This window comes from Hydra vulgaris, chromosome 06 (assembly GCF_038396675.1).
Source record: "Hydra vulgaris chromosome 06, alternate assembly HydraT2T_AEP".
Lineage (NCBI taxonomy): Eukaryota > Metazoa > Cnidaria > Hydrozoa > Anthoathecata > Hydridae > Hydra > Hydra vulgaris.
The window spans coordinates 44,852,696-44,873,481 of NC_088925.1; the positions used below are offsets into that span (position 1 = coordinate 44,852,696).

At 25.1% G+C, this 20,786-nt stretch overlaps 1 protein-coding gene across 1 annotated transcript in view; it reads right to left on the minus strand.

Moving 5' to 3' along the window:
* LOC100212302 (DNA ligase 4) overlaps window positions 1-20,786 on the minus strand; it is a 76,813-nt gene that overhangs the window by 46,913 nt on the left and 9,114 nt on the right. The window contains exons 4-9 of the mRNA XM_065800256.1: window positions 15,372-15,436; window positions 10,805-10,955; window positions 7,891-7,983; window positions 7,184-7,743; window positions 2,315-2,415; window positions 1,161-1,351 (exon numbers count right to left, since the gene is read on the minus strand). Of these exons, the coding sequence (XP_065656328.1) occupies window positions 1,161-1,351; window positions 2,315-2,415; window positions 7,184-7,743; window positions 7,891-7,983; window positions 10,805-10,955; window positions 15,372-15,436 (1,161 nt within the window). The remainder of the gene's footprint in view (window positions 1-1,160; window positions 1,352-2,314; window positions 2,416-7,183; window positions 7,744-7,890; window positions 7,984-10,804; window positions 10,956-15,371; window positions 15,437-20,786) is intronic.

Below are 20,786 nucleotides of genomic sequence, written 5' to 3' on the forward strand. Positions count from 1 at the left end.
TCAAAACCAATCATCAGAACTATAGCAAACCGATGGAAGCATTCCAATCAATGAGAGTAAAAATTTTAAAATGAAAGTAAGAACTGCAGCTGAAAACTTACTATTGAAAAAAGAAACTTTTGAATTTGCCTTACAAATAATAAAATAGGATCAAACTTTGCACTGAATGAATGCTGTTTCCAAACCATCAAGCAAAGTGCAATACTCTGATACATATTCTGAACTTTATTTATCTCTTGGCAATTATCTTCTTTTATTAGTTCTGAAATTGATTAATCTCTTGGTAATTAACTTCCATTAGTTAATACATTAAACTTAATTGACTACGATATGGAATTAATGTTACCAGACACAGATTATTTACAAAAGAGACGCCATAATAAGAAAGTTCTTCTAGAAGAAAATCAATTAGACTAGCTTAAGTTAAGTTCACAAAAAGAGTTTAAGACAAATATTATTTCATAAAACAACAATAATCTTATCAAAAATTGAAAGAAGGAGTGCAATGCAATGTGAATAGCATTGCACTTGAATGAAAAATTTGTAGATTTAATAGACACAAAAATCAATAACAATAAACTAAAGATTTGTGTTGATTGTCTGGTAACTGCACAGAGGACATTGACAAAAACTTAAATGCAGAAATCAAATATCTACACCTATATTTGAAAGATCATTTTAACACTTAAGCTCCTTAATTTTCCTATTTGGCTGCATTTCCAAATAGTGAGATCATTCTTAGAATTTTCATGTGTTAAAATGATATCCTACTGCTCTGAAGATAGATCATTTTTAAAATTAGAATTAAGTACAAATGATTTGCAATCAGCTGTTGCAAAAAACGTTAAAATTTTTTACATTAATAGAATAAACAGAGAATAATGAAAGTAACAGAACTCAATTGATTTAGATTCATTGATTAACAATTCTGATGATGAAAAATAAAGAAAAAAAGTTATGTAGATTATAAACAATACTTAAAAAAAATCAAATAAAATCTTTAATTACATTAAATGAATATTGTACTTTTAAAACTAAAGGATTATTTTTAAAAATGGGGCCTTAAATTTTTGTAGGGCGCTAAAATTATATATCCGGCTATGACTATAATGACTATAAAAGTATACAACAATATTCCTTAGTCAGGTGACTCTACTCACCGCTGCAAATGTTTTGAAATAATTTGGTTTTGCGTCAGACCCTTCATCTGTTTTAACAGCAACACCAAGAAGAAAATGTGAGATCATCCCCCCTCTATGTCCTGAGCCAAACTGCCCTCCAATTATGATCAAATCTAAGTCATCACTTAAACTATCAATATATTCTGGCTTTAATTTGTACCAACCACTACCTAATAAAATGTTTAAAAATATTTTTTAATATGAATCAAAACATTTGGTATGAATCAAATTTTGGATTAAACACAATTACTAAAAAGTTAATCAATAATAATATTTACTAATAACACAACTACAAAAAAAGATATAAAATAAAAATATAAGATATAAAATAAAAATATGGATGTTTCAGAAGTTAAAATAAAAAGCTAACAAATATATAATAAAAGGAGAGTAGATCAAACAAAAAACAGGCAAAAACTGATCTGTTTATACTTGTAGACTTTGTTTATATAAACAAAGGTTTATTTAGTTTTATACAAAGGTTGGAAAAGGATTTTCCAACATATTTTATATCTAAAGCATTTTTCAACTTTTACCTCAGGCGACAAATAGAATTAGAATAGATGAAAAAATCCTAATATGTAGGAAAATATTTCATCTCTAAGCAGAATAAGAGATTCAAAACTGCAGAGCATTGTTAGTAGTTTCAATATTATTCATAAACAGTAAAATCCAAATTTGAAAATTTGATTTGAAAAAATTTGAAAATTTGAAAAAAATCTAGCAAACATTAAACTACAAAAAATCTATTTTCCTTATGTAGAATTCTTAGATTCTTTAAAGTAATTTTTTAAATACTCAATTTTTTTTAAATACACACTCTACTAGCCATAAAGTAAAAATTATTGTGGTGATTATTCCCAAAAAGTTTTTACCAAAATTATTTGATATGTTTATATAACTATGCGCAATATAAACTCTCTCTACATTGTAAAGAGAGTTTATATTAAGCACACAATTCGCATTTGCTCACTGTAAATTTTTTTGCAAATCTGAGAATTTTCTTTTCTTTAAATACTTAAGTATTATTAAAATAAATGTTAGTATTTAATTATTCTGCAGATGGAGATCTTAGATACACACAAAAACTTTAATATTGCACATAATAAATTTATGAAATAAATAATTAATACCATTTCTTTTGTTTGGAACATATAAAGATAAAGGATCTTTAACAACAATCCCTTCTTCACACTTATCAATAGCATTATTGACAGCATTAATGATATCTTCCCTTATATAAAAAATAATTTATATTTATTATACATACATACATACATACATACATACATACATATATATATATATATATATATATATATATATATATATATATATATATATATATATATATATATATATATATACACATATTATAATATAATATAATACATACATACATATACATACATCTATAATCCCTTGGAATTGGAAGGAAAAATGAGGTCGGTAATATTTTGCCAACCTTAATCTGTTAGCGGTTGGCATCAGGTCAGCAAAAAAAGTTTGGTACAAAGGTCAAATCAGCAGTAAAATGGTTAACAAGTCACCAGCAAAACGGTTAACAAGTCAGCAGTAAAATGGTTAACAAGTCAGCAGTAAAATGATAAAGGAAGAGAATTAAAATCTGATTGGTTGTTAGAGAGTTGTTAGACTCGAGATAAATTTTTTGAAAGATTGTTAATTAAAGATTCTAAGATTTGGCTATAAATAACAATAAGACAAAATGGGCAAAAATTTAGTCAATTGGTTTCATTCAAGGCTATTTTTTTTTAATTTAAATAAATACCCATTTGAGTCAAAGCAATCTTTAGAGTTATTTAGGATTTCAAATTATTTTTTAGCAGCAAGGAAAACCAAACACTTGTTAATAGTATAGAGAACAATGAAGAGAGTTTCTTTTTTTTTTTTAATCAGAACAGATTTGTATCATGAAAGGTTGTCTGGATCACAAGCTGTAAAAAAATATAAGTGAGAAATAACTTCAGCTACAGAAGCAAAAGTGGTTTATTTATTAGTGGATTGACTTGTATCATTAAGATGAAAGAAAGAATAAGGTCATTTAGTTCAAGAGATGAATTAGAGGAAAAAGTTTTTGCATTTATTAGGTTAATAATTAATACAATTAATTACCGTGTTAAATATAAACTATACTTATAATATTATTATAAGAAAAGTTTAAACTTATAAGCTAATATCATTAATAAAACTATAATAATTTTAGATGTATTCTACAAAATAGAGTGTTCAATGTTCTTAAAAGAAGAGAGAAATAATAAATTAGTAAAAAATCACTTGTCAAACTTTTTTCATTTTAAACTGTGTTTCATCAATTAAGACTTATTAGAAATATATATATATATATATATATATATATATATATATATATATATATATATATATATATACAGTATGTGCCAAAATTGTCACTATGTTTGAACAAAAAAATATTTTATATATATTTTAATAGAAAAGCTGTAAGGAAAAATGAAATTTTATTTTTTTAAATTAAATTTAAGACTTAGCTGACTAAAAATATTGCTTTTTGTTAAATTTAGAAGATAGTGAATTTTGTTTTTAATTTTTATGTGAAAAGCTAATGGTGACAAATGAAAGCAATTAACATAATTGTCCACAGTTAATTAGGCATACGACATAAATTAATAGCCTTATGACTAAAATGATTGAGTTATCAACTTTTCACAGATTTTTAATGATTAAATACCATTTAAAGTTTGATTTTGTTTACAAAACATAAAAAAAGTATTGTTATTATCATCATGAGGAAAATAAATCTTAAACTAGAAAAAAATATTGTGGAAAGGCTTAAATCCGGACGATCTTATCGTGAAATCGCTGCTGAGTTCAGAAAGTCTCATAATCTCATATATAAAATCAAATTGCGCAATACTTTAGAAGTAAATAAGCCTAAAAGTGGTCGAAAGAAAATGTTTACACCAAGAGACCAAAGAACAATCGCTCGTTTAATTGCGTCTGGAGAGTCTAAAACTGCAAAGGATGTTACTAATTTAATGAATAACAGCTATAGGACTCATGCTTCAGTGCGGACAGTCAATAGAGAGCTCAAAAGAATTGGTTTTCAATCCAGAAGAAAGATCAAGAAGCCATTGTTAGTTTTTCGCCACTGCCAAGCTCGTTTAAATTATGCTAAACATGACTTTTATGACTGGATTTGGACAGATTAAAGTAAAACTAATATGTTTGGATCAGATGGTATAAGATATACTTGGAGAAAGCCTAATTCACCATTAAATGCTCAAGATTTTACACCAAATGTTAAATATGGCAGAGGAAAACTCTTGTTTTAAGGATGTTTCTGTGCTCGTGGAGTCGGTGAATTAGTGAAAATTAATGGAATAATGAACGCTGATGACTATATCAACATCCTTAAGATCGGATAATTCAAGTCCCTTCGAAAATGGGGCAGAACTGTACCTAACACGATGTTCATGCAAGACAACGACCCCAAGCATAAGGCTGATAAGACCATTAAATTCCTTCACGAGAAGAAATTGAAAGTTGTTGACTAGCCAGCACAAAGCCCTGATCTTAACCCACTCAAAATTTATGGGCAATAGTTAAACAACGAGTCTACAACTTTCCTACTCCACCTAAGAATAAGGATGAACTTTAGGCTCATGTACAAGAGGTTTGGTACTCAATTACACCCGTGGAATGCCGCAAATTGGTTGCTAGTGTTCCTGAAAGAATTCAGGCTGTAATTAAATCTAAGGGAGGATACATTCGATATTAATTTACTAGAATATGTTATTTGTTTTCATTTGTGACAAAATTGTCACCATTAGCTCTTCACATAAAAGTTTAAAAAAAAATTCAATATCCTCTAAATTTAATGAAAAGCAACATTTTCAGTTAGCTAAGTCTTAAATTTAATTAATAAAACTAAAATTTCATTTTTCTTCACAGCTTTTCTATTAAAAAATATAAAATATTTCTTTGTTCAAACATGGTGACAATTTTGGCACATGCTGTGTGTATATATATATATATATATATATATATAATATATATATATATATATATATATATATATACATATATATATATATATATATATATATATATATATATATATATATATATATATATATATGTATATGTATCTTATACTGCTGATTTAGGTAAGCAGTGTGACGCCACTATCATATATATTTTATAGCCGTATCGATATATTTTTATTTTTCAATACTAAAAAGCCATATCGATTTAGATAAGCAAAAAAAGTGAGCAAATGCTCACATAAATATGCTATAGTATGTTCTACCTATTTGTCAGTCCATGTAGTGACACTCCTCACATGTTCTATCTATTTGTCAGTCGATGTATGTCAACAGTAAAAAAATATAACTAAAAAACATTCTGAATGTTTTTTAGTTATATTTTTTTAAAACATTTTAATCTTTTATTTGCGCTTTTGTAGTTTTTAAAAAAATGATCAAATTTAATTAGTTTCCCTAATTAACTTTAATGGTTTTGACATAAATTGTACTTAATTTTATCTTGTTATATGTCAAGAGAAGTTAACAGCCATTATATACATAAAGATACAACCCTCAGAATTAAAAAAAATTAGATACAAAGGTCTTACCATAAAACATAGAAACGAGTTTAGCGATTTTTTGCTGACCTCAAACACTTTTAGATCAGCAGTTAGGTTGGCATTGCTGAATGTCGACCCTAATTCTGAGGGTTGTATGTATATATATATATATAAATATATATATATATATATATATGTATATATATATATATATATATATATATATATATATATATATATATATATATATATATATATATATATATATATATATGTATATATATATATATATATATATATATATATATATATATATATATATATATATATATATATATATATATATATATATATATATATATATATATATATGTTTAGCAACACAATGACTTCTTCATTATTTGGTAATAAAATTACATCTAAAAGCAAACAATCTTATTAAAAGAATTATATTAATTATCAAATGATTGCTTTTTTAGCATTATTTTTATCTAGGATTTTTTTTGTAACAATTTATTACTTTAGGCTTATGAAATGAGAAAATTGACAAACATACTTCTAAAATCAAAAATCTTGTATAAATTTTATATCTTTTCTTTAAGTTTGCTTTCAAGTCTGGTCAAACTTTAAAAAATAACTTAAAAACTTATTTTTCGAATGCAAGTTTAGTTCAAGTTCTTGCATTACAATTTAGACAGACATATTTGAAGTATAACTTAAAATTTCAAGCTTGCTTCTTGCATTTAGATACGATTTTTGCTTTCTCAAGTTGCTTTTCAAGTTTAACTTGAAAACCACCGGTTTTAAAGTATAGCTTGAATTTAAGTTGCTCTTTGCATATACTTAAGTCAAATTTCAGTCAATATATGTACTAAACTAACACAGATGGCTATTTTAGTATGTAATTATCAAAGAATTATATTTTAAATAAAAACTGTAAAGGGAATTTTTTTAATGTCTTGATTTTTTCTTTATTTGAAAAAAAAAAAAATGAAGCTGTATGTATGTATGTATGTAAATATATATATGTGATATATATATGTATATATATATATATATATATATATATATATATATATATATATATATATATATATATATATATATATATATATATATATATATATGTATATATATATATATATATATATATATATATATATATATATATATATATATATATATATATATATATATGTATATATATATATATATATATATATATATATATATATATATATATATATATATATATATATATATATATATGTATGCATGCATTATATATAATATAAAATATTCATATATATTTATATATTATCATTTATTTTTATAATGTTTAAAAAAAGCTTTAAAAGTTTTTAAGTAATAAAAATAATAAAGAACTGAAATAAAATGAAATATAATAAATAAAATATACTTATTTTGGCCAATCTTTCTATCAACAACTTCGATTCTACCTGGCATTGCATCAAAAACTGAAACTAACTTGTTTATGCGATCTTTTAATAAAATATTAGCCAGCTCTATGTCATTTATCATCAAAACATCAAAAACAACAAAACAAGGTTGTAAACCACTTGGCAATTCAGCTTTAACATCAACATTGGATCCTTTTAACATAAAACTATTTGTTTCTACACAATAAACAACCATTTCTCCATCCAATATGCATGTTTTAATGTCAGTTTTAAAAAACATGTTGATGTATTGGGTAAGCGTTCCACTATATTTTGTACAACCAAATATTTCTGAATAGTCATTTGCATTTCTGCTGAAGTAAGCATACTGTTCACCATTTTTATGCAACTGAATGCGTTCGCCATCAATTTTTGTTTCAATAAAAAACTCACTGTGCTTTAACACTTTTACAATATTGTCAATTGTAGAACGCATGCCCAGCATGGGGCGAAATGGTGACATTAACAAGATTTTTTTTTTATTAAGTGTGATGTTCAGATCATGTAAATCCAAACATACCTGAATAAAGTAACAAAATATAAAGCTTATTTTTTTCTAAAACTTACATTTATTTTTAATAAAATTGCATCTATATTACTTATTACTTATATATACACTTTAAATATTACATCTAATTACATTTTATAAAATTTTCTAAAATCTAACCTTATGCAAACTGTTAGAGATATTGTAGAGTTCTAAAGCATCTGGATGAAATAATGGAAGTATTGTATTTTCACTCATTCCTAATCTTATTTCCTAAGTTGTAAAATAAAAAATTTAAAAACATTTATTTTTATTTAATATAAAACAATTTGAAAGTTTATTAAATTATTAGTATGAAAATATAATAGTTAAAACTGGTAAAAATTTTTGGCAAGAAAAAAGATTATAGAAAAATAAAAGTAACTTAAAGAAGCAGGATTCAGAAAAATTAATGGTCAAATGTTGTGTGTATGTATTTAAAGAAACTGGTAAACTTAAGCCTAGTTGGTTTCGAAGAAGGATTTTTGCTTACAATAAAAAAAAAAACAACCTCACACATATAATATACATATATATAATTTTTTTTAAGTGGGTGAGGTTGCTTAGCTGCAATGAAAACACTACATAATTGTAGGTAAGGGTAGGAGGAATTTGTAATCAACTTGTTTCTCTGAAAAGCGACCTTGATTGTCAAGATTTGTGTTTCAAAGTAAAAAAGTTTGAGAGAGGGTTGTAACCACAGTTAAAAAATAAAAAAAGTAGCTTTCTAGACTGTAGTGGCCCCTTCAACTTTAAGAGGCTGAATAACTTTAGAAAAAAGTAAAAATAACCCTTGGGTTGTAAATATATTAGTGGTATTATACAATAAAAATGTTCATCTGATGTGCAAAACAGGTCAATGCAATTTCATGATATTAATATCATTCTTTCAAAAGTACTCTTTTGTTGCTATGGCATTATGTTTCATTGTCCAGTTGAAACATGAAATTATTTCCAAATTTAAATTAGCAAGCAGAGGGCTTCAAATTTTGCTTTAATATCAAATTGTTTCTCTTGCGCAGCGGCTTTGTTTGCCAAGGTTTGTGTTTTGGAGTTATAGAGTTGAGAGAGGGTTAAAACCAGAACTAAAAGTAGCCTCCTTAACCGTGGTGGCCCTCAAGCCTTAGGGAGGTGAATTAAAATAAAAATAAAAATGCATATATACAAATTGGCTTTTATAGTTGATTCAATGAATATCAACTTGCCAGCTCTTTGCCAAGCTATTGGTCATCATCATGATATTTCCACCACCATGTTTTACTGTTTTTCTCATGTAACTTAACTTGTACGCCTTGTCTTGTTATCTCATCAGTTGGGCAGCAAAAAATTTTTGCTGCCCAACTGATAAGATAAGGTTAAATTTGGATTCATCACTTCAAATAACTTTCTTCAAGTATTCGATAAACATGTCCACATACTTTTTTGCTAATAACAATTTTCGTTCCATGTCTTAGAGTCAAATAGCGTTGTTTGCGTCATACTCAACTGTGAAATCCTTGCTCTAGTATTCTATTTTGGATAGTTTGTGCTAAAGTCATGATATTGTGGTTGTTTTAAATTTTATCTGCAATCTTCTGAGCAGCTTCAAATCTGTTTTGCTTGACTTGTAAAATAATGTTTCAATCAATGGGAGCAGATGTATTAGCTTTTACAGCCTTTTCATGCAATATCAGTTGTAGTTACATTCAAATTATGCTTTTTTATAATGTTATCGACTGTTCATAAAGGAATTCCAGTCTGCTTATTAACTTCTCTGTAGTTCTTACCTTTATTTACCAAATCCACAAATAAGTTTCATCGAGAAATTGTATAATGTCATTTTACAACGCGCATGTTGTTATATATTAATCAATTTTATTCAATTAATCAGTATTTGTTTAAGAAATAGTACTATTTGTTAAACAAATAGTATTATTTTTAAAATTTGATTATTCTTCATTAAACTATTTGTTAACTTTGTAACTGAAATTTCACTTTTCAATGTTGTAAAATTCGCAATACCACAATTGTGTTGAACATGCACGCAAAATTCATTTTTTTAAACTAATTTAATATTGGTACAATGATAACATTGTATCAAGAAAAAAATTTTATCTACAGATTAAAGAATACTTTTAATTTTAAAATGAGTATATTTAAATATTGAAATTCTTCTATAGAAGAAATTTATCTATTAAATTCATAAATAAAAATATCGTAATTGCTGCCTCTCAAACTTTTCAAAAGTAAATATAAGAAATACTTTAGTAAAAATATTGATGTCACTATTCATTCACAACAAACAATTTTTGGGTTTTAAAATGATCAAACTAAATACTAAATTTATTTTATGTGTAGTAACGCTGTTATTACATGATTAGGTGTGAAATTTATTTAAAAATAAAAGATGTTTTTTTTTTTAATTTTTAGCAAAATAAAATTGATGACATGTAATGGTCAGTTTATAATTTTGTTTTAATTTATCTTTATAAAGGTTTTGAGAATTCTAGAATTCTAAAATCTGTAATTTCTAGAATATTACAGATTTAGAATATTACAGGTGGCACAAACTTTTTATCCTATCCATTAAAACCTGATTTTTTTTTGTGATACCTATTTTATGAATTTTTTAATATATTAAAAAATTAAAGTTTTACTTATATTAAAATAAATATACATAGATGGTTTCTCATTAAAACTTTTTTAGCTCAAATGGAAGTATACTTTATTTTGATATTCTTACATGAAAATAAATTAATGATTCCTACACATTTTTATTTTTATTTAATGAAAAAAAAATGCTTTTAATGTTTTTAATTAATAAATTAATGATTCCTACACATTTTTAAAAATGTGTAGGAATCATTATTATTTTTATTAAAAAAAAATGTTTTTTAATAAAAATAAGCATTAAAAAAATAAAAAAAGTTTTAATATCAAAATGACAATTAAAAATAATTACAATTAAAAACATTTTAATGTGTATAATTATTTATGTTTATTTATTTCAATGTTTATAGTAATTTATGTTTATTTATTTTAATGTGTATAGTTATTTGTGTGTAATTTAAACAACCTTAAGTAAAATCCTAATTATCCACTTCTGTTCCAAAGCACAGCAATTTTGAATCATTTTTTTAATCTCTTTTTTCACTAAATCTCTTTTCTTTTCAGAATTAGCACTTGCAATGATATCTAAACATTCATTGACATCTGCAATAGTTAATCTAAAAATAAAATTACATAATATAAATAAAAATCCATGTTTTTTAACACCTTTATAGGTATTTTAACAAATTTTAAATATTTAATTTTACCTGAAGATGACTAGTGTTAGTTGAAACATGTATTGTTTTTTATTTATAAAATGTTTTAATAATTAAAAACTTGACTTGTTTATGAAAATAATGACATTTTTGGTGCTTAAAAGAAATTTTGAATATATATAGGCCTCGGCAGTAATAAATGAGGAATAAATCGAATGGCGGACAATAAGCATTTTCATGGACTTTTTTGATATATAAATAAAATAGCTCATGGATATTTAAGTAATGGTATTTTAAGTTTTACACTGTAATGTTTTGTATCATATCAGAAAAACAATCAACAACAACCGCTGTTTTTCTAATTCTTATTTATTCAAGCATCATAACGTTTTCTAGAAAAATTGTTAAAAAGAACATTGGATTTGAAAAAAATTTTTTAACTCTATTTTAATTTATATTTTGATCCCTTTTTTATTGAAATGATTTATTATTTTCTAAACATTATTTGTGCGCATTTTTTCTTATTTTAATATTTAAAAAGTTTCTTCGCTACTCTTTTCCTGTGATACATTTTTTTCCTAATCTGAAAAGCTTAAAAGCGGCACTGAAATAGCTAGAAGCAAGAGATTATAAGAAAAGTAATTACTCGAAGCATGTAATTACAAGAAAAGACTTTTGTAATTAACACTTGAATGAGCTCAGAAATAGGGTGAAAAGGAGTTTGGAACTATTACATTGTTTTTGTGTTGGTAATTCAAATATAAACAATTTAATTTTTATTACTGTTTATTAAAAAATATTTAATTTAAGTTTTAAATAAACGTGCATCTATTATTTTCATTTTGATTAAGACATATTTTAGATGCTAAGTTAAAAATGCAACTATAAAAGCATTGTGTGTTAAAAAGTATATATTTTTAAAAAGTTAATTAAAAATATAAAATTAAAATAGCTTTTTAAAAACTACTAAAGCTCTTTAGTCCTTTGTTGTTATTGTTAACAACTTCTTTAATATGCTTCTCAATGAAATTCTTATACGGTCATCTGAACTTATTGAGTCTTTTAATAGTAAATAAATATTTCTGTCAAAACATTCTGAAAAATTGTTAATTACAAAACTTTTTACCTTAAAGACGCTCACAAAAGACTAACAATCAATTAAAATAAAATTTTTATGTTTTTTTATTATGGCGCATTTATTTAATACTTATTAAAGCAAATTTTTTATTTTAAATGTGCTGTGATGTTTTTATTTTAAATGTGCTGCAATGTTTAGAAAAATGAAGTTTTTTACTATTTTGTTTATATAAGTAAAATACAACTCAACTTGAAAAACTTTAAGTTTTGCCGTTTAAAAAAAAAATTGTGTTTTTGCACGAGCTTTATTTTGCCTGTGTAAATTGACTTACATAGGTGTGGAGGCCTGCACTTTAACGTATTTAAAATTTCAATTTAATTTAAAATTCAAAAAAAAAAAAAAAAAAAAAAAAAAAAAAAAAAAAAAAAAAAAAAGAATGAAAAAGAATTTGATAAAGAAGTAAAATTTTCTGCCTTAAAAACAATAAGTAAAACAAACTAAAAAAGTCCATCTTATTACTAAATTAAGTTTTTTTTGCTTGCTGTATATTTATTTTGTTTTAGAAGCCAGCCAAAATCATGACACAACTACACATACTTTATGATTATTAGAGTTTGCAGCCAGAGGAAAAATCAAAGAAGTATGATTAGGGCATAGTCTGAAACCAAATACCTGTACCATTTTATTAAGATCCGGGATTTGTTTGGTACGGATATTGGATTCCTGTTTTTTTTTTACATAAAAAACTTTTCATAATGTTGATTTTGGGTATCATTATAGCCTACATATAGTTTGAAACAGCTGCACTTTGAAGCATGATAATATGTCAAAGCAATTTAGAAAAACAATTTTAAAAAATGACTTTCCAAGAAAATCCAAGAAAATAAGAGCAATGCTTCTGTCTGGGAGCATTTCTTAAAGTGCAAAGTAAACGAAACTGATCAATGCAAAACCTGTAACACCATTGTAACAATTAAAGGAGATAAGAGTGTTATTAAATTAAAGGAGTTAAGAGTGTGAAAGTATCTAAAGAATAAGCATAAAATTACATCCTACAAAAACAGTTCAAATTTCATCCAAAAAATATATCAGAAATTTTTTTACAAGCAAAAGATAATATTGCCAATATAATAATAGATCTCATTGCAATTGATGAACTTTCATTTAACACTGTTGCTAAAAGTACGAGGTAACAAAAATTTGCTTTTGCCAAAAAATACCTTCTAGTTTAATTTCCATTAAAAATATTTTGCTAAAAGACATTAAGGCTCAATAAACAGCTGGATTAAAAGATGCGAAAGCTTACAATTTCAGATTTAGCTTAACTGTTGATAAATGTATATTAATTAAAACGCTTTATTATATGAATATTATTGTGCACACAAATGAAATCCTTAATCTTGGATTTGTAGGGGATATACTTTATGCGAAACCAACTGAAGTTTTAGACCAAAACAATAATTTTGAAAATAATGATAGTGAGGATTACAGTGAAGAGCTTAATCAAGATGAAGAGCTGGGGTATATAATCAAGATAAAGAGGTGAGTAACATTGAATTTGAAAATAGTTTAATAGAGGCTGTTGTTATAAAAAAACTTTTTTCAATTTAAAAAAAACTTGTACAACAATAAAAATTTTTAAAAATCACCGGTTAAAAATGATGATTTGTTGCAGAAGCATGTAAAATCAGAATTTGTACATGAACTTATACCTATTTTAGACTGCAAGACTCATTGGAACTCATATTTGATATGGTTGATTTCAAGTCAAGCAAATGTATTAAAATGGCACTTATCCAAGTGCAGTCTCATATAACAATATCAGATTCAGAGCAGCTAATTCTTAAAGATTTTGTTTAGACTTTAGAGCATGTAAAATTAGATGAAATGCTGCAAAGAACTTATTTCACAAAATTGTGATTATATATATTTTAAAAATTAATAAAAACTTTTTAAGTAAAATAGTTTTTTTAATTGTTTTTAAGTTGAAATTGGATCCAGATCCATATTTTAAAAATCCAGTTAGAATCTGGATCCTAATTATTTTGCCAGACTCGTTATGCCTTAAGTATGATGCGGTTACTTGTTTTATATTTAGTTTATATGGTTTAATAGAGTTGTTCATTTTATGTTTAGTTTACATGTTTTTATGTGATTCTTCGTTTTATATTTTTATTATAACTAACTTTAGTATATTTTAGTACAAATATTTGTTTTAACTTTAATTTAGTTTGATTTATTTGGATATTAGTAAAATAATTTGTTCTATTATCTGGCTTCTACTTTGTTCAATTTATATAGTTTATTCAAATCACTCGCTCAACCATCCCTATATAAACAATATATATAAACAAATATATTATTTGTTAATATAAATTGTTTATAAAGTTTAAAAAATTGTTTTTTATTCTTTTAATAATAATTTTTTTATACTTCCAACTAATATATATGTTATAGTAAAATTACCCTTTTAGTATTTAGTTTATATTTAGTTTAAACCACTACGGTTTACTGCAAATACTTGTTATATATTAAATTTATACATTATTTAGGTTGTACAATTTAGTGACGCTATTCATTATTTTTTTAGTTTATATTTATTTTAACTTTACGCTAGAAACATAAACAATTTTTAAATTTTTTTTCAATTGTTTTTGCTAAACTTTACTATTTTTTTCAATGCACAGGAAAGCGAGAAAATTAATTGTTATTTATTTGTGGAAAATTTTTTTTTTTAAACAGGTTTTTTATGTAAAAGAATAAAAAAATCATTAATACTAATATTTAAATATAAAATATTTGGTTGATTTCGATACCCCTATTGAAATAGTGTGCACTTATGTTGGATTATCTAAATTGTGCATTTAAACCCAATAGTTCATTTCCTGATGAATTATTGTTATTGACTGCTTGAACTATTGTTATTGATAATGCTCCAAAAGCTTGTGGGCTAGTGCATTGTAAAACTGAACTTTTTTAATGAAAGTTTTAGGAGCCAAAACATACATTCTTTTATTTAATTTATTCTGTCATACAAAATTTTTTAACCAAATAATATATTTTACAAATATGTAATATATAAATATATAAATAAATAGCAATTTATATTCTTATTTTCCTCTTATATAAGTATTGAGAAAAAACGTCAAATATAGCAAAAACATTTTTAAAAGCCAAAAGAGGTCAAAACAAATGTTTTAAATTTCATTCTAACAGACTAAAACAAATGATTTTTTTTTTTTATTATAACAAAAATTGTTGGGGCAATAAGAATTAATGACAACTAAAATAAACATTACCTTCCTTTATCAGGACATCGATTCTTTAAAGCTGCATATACTATACTTGCAAAATCTCCAGCTCCCTAGAAAAAAAACCCTGAAAGTTCCATAACACAATAAAGCATATTTATTGTGAGTAAAATAGTTTTTTAAATTAAAATTTTTGTAAATGACTTTAAAAATTAAAATGTTATTTTTGAATTACAATCAATTTTTAATAATTAAAAAAATTGCCGTTTTGTTTTGGAATACCCAGAGTTTTAATTATGAGTTTTTGTCAAAAACATTTTTTCAAATCTATACACTTAATTATAGACAATCAACTTAATACAATCAACTTAATGCAATAAACTTAATGCAATCAACTTAATGCAATCAACTTAATGCAATCAACTTAATGCAATCAAATAAATGTAACAAAAAACAACATAAAAAGAAAATAGAAAAAGCATTTACTGATTTGTATAGAACCATAATTGAAATATATACATACTAAATTGGTTCGAAAAATTGGTTAGTTAAAAAATAAACAACTATTTAAAACAAAAGCATATATAGAAAAAAAAATTAATAAAAAAACTTGGGAAAAATGGATTTTTAATTGACATTACTTATGCAGTAAATCTAAAACAATAATTTTTATATAAAATGGGTAATATTTTTGAAAATCTTATATAGTTTTGCTTTATTTGAGACACAGATTGACTTATTTTTAAAAAAGTTATTTTTAATAATACTAAAGACATGAAGCATTTGTAAAAATATATTTTTTTATTAAAGATTTTCAAACTCCAGTGATATTTGGTTGTATAAAGCTCATTTAGGGGGTACCAGCAAGTATTTTTTTTAATTGTTTCTTTTTTGAGCCACCCAAATACATACACAAAACATGCACTAATTGAAATTGTACAAATAAAAAAGTGGGTTAAAATTTATGAAAAAATCAAATTAAAATCACATTAAAGTATTAACGGGTGATGCGGAAGTTATCGGACAAAATAAAAACGTCAATAACTTATTTATAAATAAAAAAACAAACTACTATTATATTTTTTTTAAATAAAGCATTTATCTTTTAATAAAAATAGATTATTTTTTATATGAAAAAACACCACCATCTGCAATTGATCTCAATTTTGCTCTGACGCCTATCATATGCAACTGTAAAAAGTTTAAATCAATTTCTTGTAGTTTTAGTTTAATGCGATCAATCAAAACTTGCTCTGTTGAAGCTTGCCAATCTCCCTCGTAAACCTTCTGTGCCAAATGTCCCCAAAAATTTTCAATTGGTCGTGCTTGAGGCACATTTGGGTGATTGGATTCTTTATCAACATAATAGACATATTGGTCCATCCAATTTAGAGAATCTTTAGAATAATGAGAACTTGCTAAATCTGGCCAAAATAAATAGCTAAAGTCTCCATGATACTTGTGAATAAATGGAAGAAGTCGTTTTTCTAAACATTCACTAATATAGATTGATGAATTGATTGCTACCGCCTTGGAAGTGTGAAACAATGGCTCGGACATACCACGGTCAGATATGGCTATCCACATTAATAATTTTTTTGGAATTTTCTCTTTTCCTATAAAACGAACACTTTCTGGGCATGTCTTTTTGTTGTTTGTGTAGTATCCAGAATTTCCAGGCATGTTGTCCCTGCAAAACAAAAGTATTTTTCGTCATCGATGAGTAGAAGCGATTTTGTGTTATAGAGTTGGTTAACTAGTTTCCTGCTTGTTTTCTTTGCCTTTATTTGTTGTTCTATAGTGTATTTTGGAGTCTTTTCACGTTTTCTATATTTAATATTCATTTTTTAAACTGACGACCAATTGTCGATTGATTTACACAGAATTTAATACCTATTTTTCTCAGGCTGACCCCTTTTCGATCGTTGACAAGTCTCTTTAATTCGGCTTTCTTTTCTTTAGTCCAGGATGTCGGACGACCAGGATGCTTTCTATCAGAAAACGATTGAACAGTTTCAAGTCTTTTTAGGTTATCATATATTGTACTTCGAGCAAATCCTTCCTTTCAAAATGATTTACGATCTTTTTTATTTTTATATTAGGTTTATTTACAAAAAACATTTTTAGTCGCTTTCGAAAAGATTCTCATTCAGCTGCATTTAACCTCATTTTAAATAATTGTGTTTCAAATAATAAAGTTTATATTTTATAGATTGTTTATGCCTACACATAAAACCACAAAAACTAATTATTATGCTCAAATAATGAAATTAGGATTTGTCCGATAACTTCCGCATCACCTGTTATTACCAACTACAAACTACGCAGATACTATAATATGTTATGCTGATACTATAATATGTTACGCTGATACTGTAATATGTTACGCTGATACTATAATATGTTACGCTGATACTATAATATGTTACACTGATACTATAATATGTTTGGTCTCATTTTTTAAACTGAAAAATTATAAGAAGGTTGTATTTAAAAACAAATTCAAATGAAAAATAGAAATCAATAAACAATACTAATTTAGAAAATTATGAAAAAATATGTTTAAAAAATTATTAATGGATCTAATAATCATAAGTAACTTTAGTTTTATCTAAACGTAGGTCACTGCTAGTTTCAATAAACTATGGGATTATTTAAATTAAGAGAGTTTGTTTGAAAATTGATTTTTTAAATTAATATAGAAAATACTAAATAAAAACATTTTGTTTTAGAACAAGTCTAAAAGGGCAAGACCTCATTTATAAAATAGGAGATGTGATATATTACAAAAATAGGAGATTTGTTTCATTTGGCATTTGCTGCAGTCTGCATAATTGAAAAACAAAACAAATAAAATACAACAATAGAGAGAGGAAAGAATAAAAATTAACAAATTTTTACAAAACCATTTATTACTAAACTACATAAAAACAATAATGCATCCAAAAATCCACATATAAAACGCGATTATATTTGAAATAAGAAAACTTATATTCTGTGACAAAAAGATAATTTAAAACATTTGAAAAGGTTAATAAATTAGCTAATAACTTTTTTAAAAGATAACTTTGCTAACATAAATCTAAAATGCAGATTTCTTATGGTAATAAGAGTCTGAAGCTTAAAATAAAAGGTCACATCATGAAATTCAAACAAATCTTTTCAGACTACATTCCATGTGATCTGAAAAGATAGGAATGTGGTCTCAAATGCACCACAAAAATCTTTTATCAGAAAATAATGCTAAATTATTAGACTTAATAATTAAACTTATGCAGGTGCCCATAAAAAAAAACAAAAACAGATGTCAATAAAAAACAAAGTTCCAAGATTTAACTTTTTCCAAATTTCCGTTTGAAAAAAAGTTAAAGCTTGAAACTTACCAAACTTGAAGCAAAAAGAATAACAGAAACTATAATGGATGAAATGACACCATGGGTTAATTTAATGATAATTGTCTTAAAAAATGACAACAGGTCATTTGTTTTAAAAATTAAGACAATTGTCTTAAAAAAAGACAAATGACATACAGGTTTGCGTGAACATGCACAGCGCAAATAAAGCTCTAACACTCTATGGTCTTACTCTAAAACTAGGAGTCAACAATTTTCTCAAAGATTTGATGAAAGCAAAGATTTGATGAAAGCAAAAAAACTTCACCATCTCAAATTTGTGTCAGAATTAAGATCAGGTACTGCTTTTTAATCCAAAGTACAAACTAAATATTTTATAAGTTTTAATTTTGAAGTAAACTCTGCGCAAGAGCAATTACAAAATATTTTACAACATGTAGTAAAGATAATAAATGAATATTAAAAAGTGCTAATATTGTTAAAGTGTTTGTTTCAAATACAAAACAGCATGATATAATACTACAAAAAGTAATTAAAAGATTTAAAAAGATTTAAAAAGTTTTAAAAATTACAAAAAAAAAAAAATTTTTAATTTTTTGTATTTGTATTTTGAAATTAGGAAAAGCAACCAGATCCAGAAAAATCAAGATATCAAAAACATGCTTATACCAGACATCACTAAAACACTTCAAAGCTTTCTTAAACTATTTCAAATGTTTTTTATTACAGTTTAAATTTTTTTAGATTTCTCTTGATGATTCAACTTTAGACAAAAATAGAAGGTGTCTTAATGCACATCATTCAGACAAATGCTATTAAAGTCTTGGAATAATTAGAATAAATGTTTTAATACTTTTAGAAAGAGCTTATTATATTGTTATTGACAAGTTGCATGAATTTGGCTTAAGTTTGATAATGACATCTTTAGGTGTCTTACTTATAGTGCATAAGTTTGGTATTGCTATGGAATTCATCTTTCAATATGTGATATTATTTATGAGAAAAAAAGTTTAGCAATGGAAACTGGAGAATTATTTAATGATAAGGCAAATAAAAATAAAGAATCTTGTTACAATGCTGATGATGATAATGACAATGAGGAATGCTGGAAATTGCTCTGTTGATGAAGAAATTGCTCTGTTAATGAGGAAATTAATCTGTTAATGAGGAAATTAATCTGTTAATGAGGAAATTGCTCTGTTAATGAGGAAATTGCTCTGTTGATGAGGAAATTGCTCTGTTGACGAAGAAATTCCTCTGTTGATGATGTTGCAATGCAATTTAATGAGGACTATAGTATTATTATATCAAAGATTTGTAAAATTGTCAAGCTGTTTAGAAAATCGTGATTTGAAAAATGTTGCTCTTCAAAATATTTGTAGATCAGATTTAGAAAAAGGACTTAAGCCTATTTTGAATACTAAAACAAGATTGAATTCTCTAATCAGTATTTTAAAAAGATTCTTGGAATAAAAAAATCTTAATGGAAAAGTTAGACTTGGAATTAAATATTCAGAACAGGTTTGATTTATCAGAAAAGGAATTAAAACATATATTTGATATTTTTTAAGCTTTTCTGATTGTTTGGCACTGAAAAAAGGAGATTGTGATCTGATAAAATTATTTTGCTTTTTACTTCAAAATCTTATAGAATAAAATATTAACAATGGTCAAAAATTATTTTCTGCTGTCTCTGAGAGAAAGAAGAAATAATGATATTGCTGGTATTACTATGTGATTTGCATAATTCAGACAACTGATCTTTTAAAAGGCCTCCCCAACAATTGCTTAAACAGCTTAAAAAGTGTGAATAAGTTACATATAAGTGTACATATATAAGTAGTATTTTGCTTTTTACTTCAAAATCTTATAGAATAAAATATTAACAATGGTCAAAAATTATTTTCTGCTGTCTCTGAGAGAAAGAAGAAATAATGATATTGCTGGTATTACTATGTGATTTGCATAATTCAGACAACTGATCTTTTAAAAGGCCTCCCCAACAATTGCTTAAACAGCTTAAAATGTGTGAATAAGTTACATATAAGTGTACATATATAAGTAGTATTAGTACATAAGTGAAGAAAATTTTTTAAGAACTCTAGAAAAT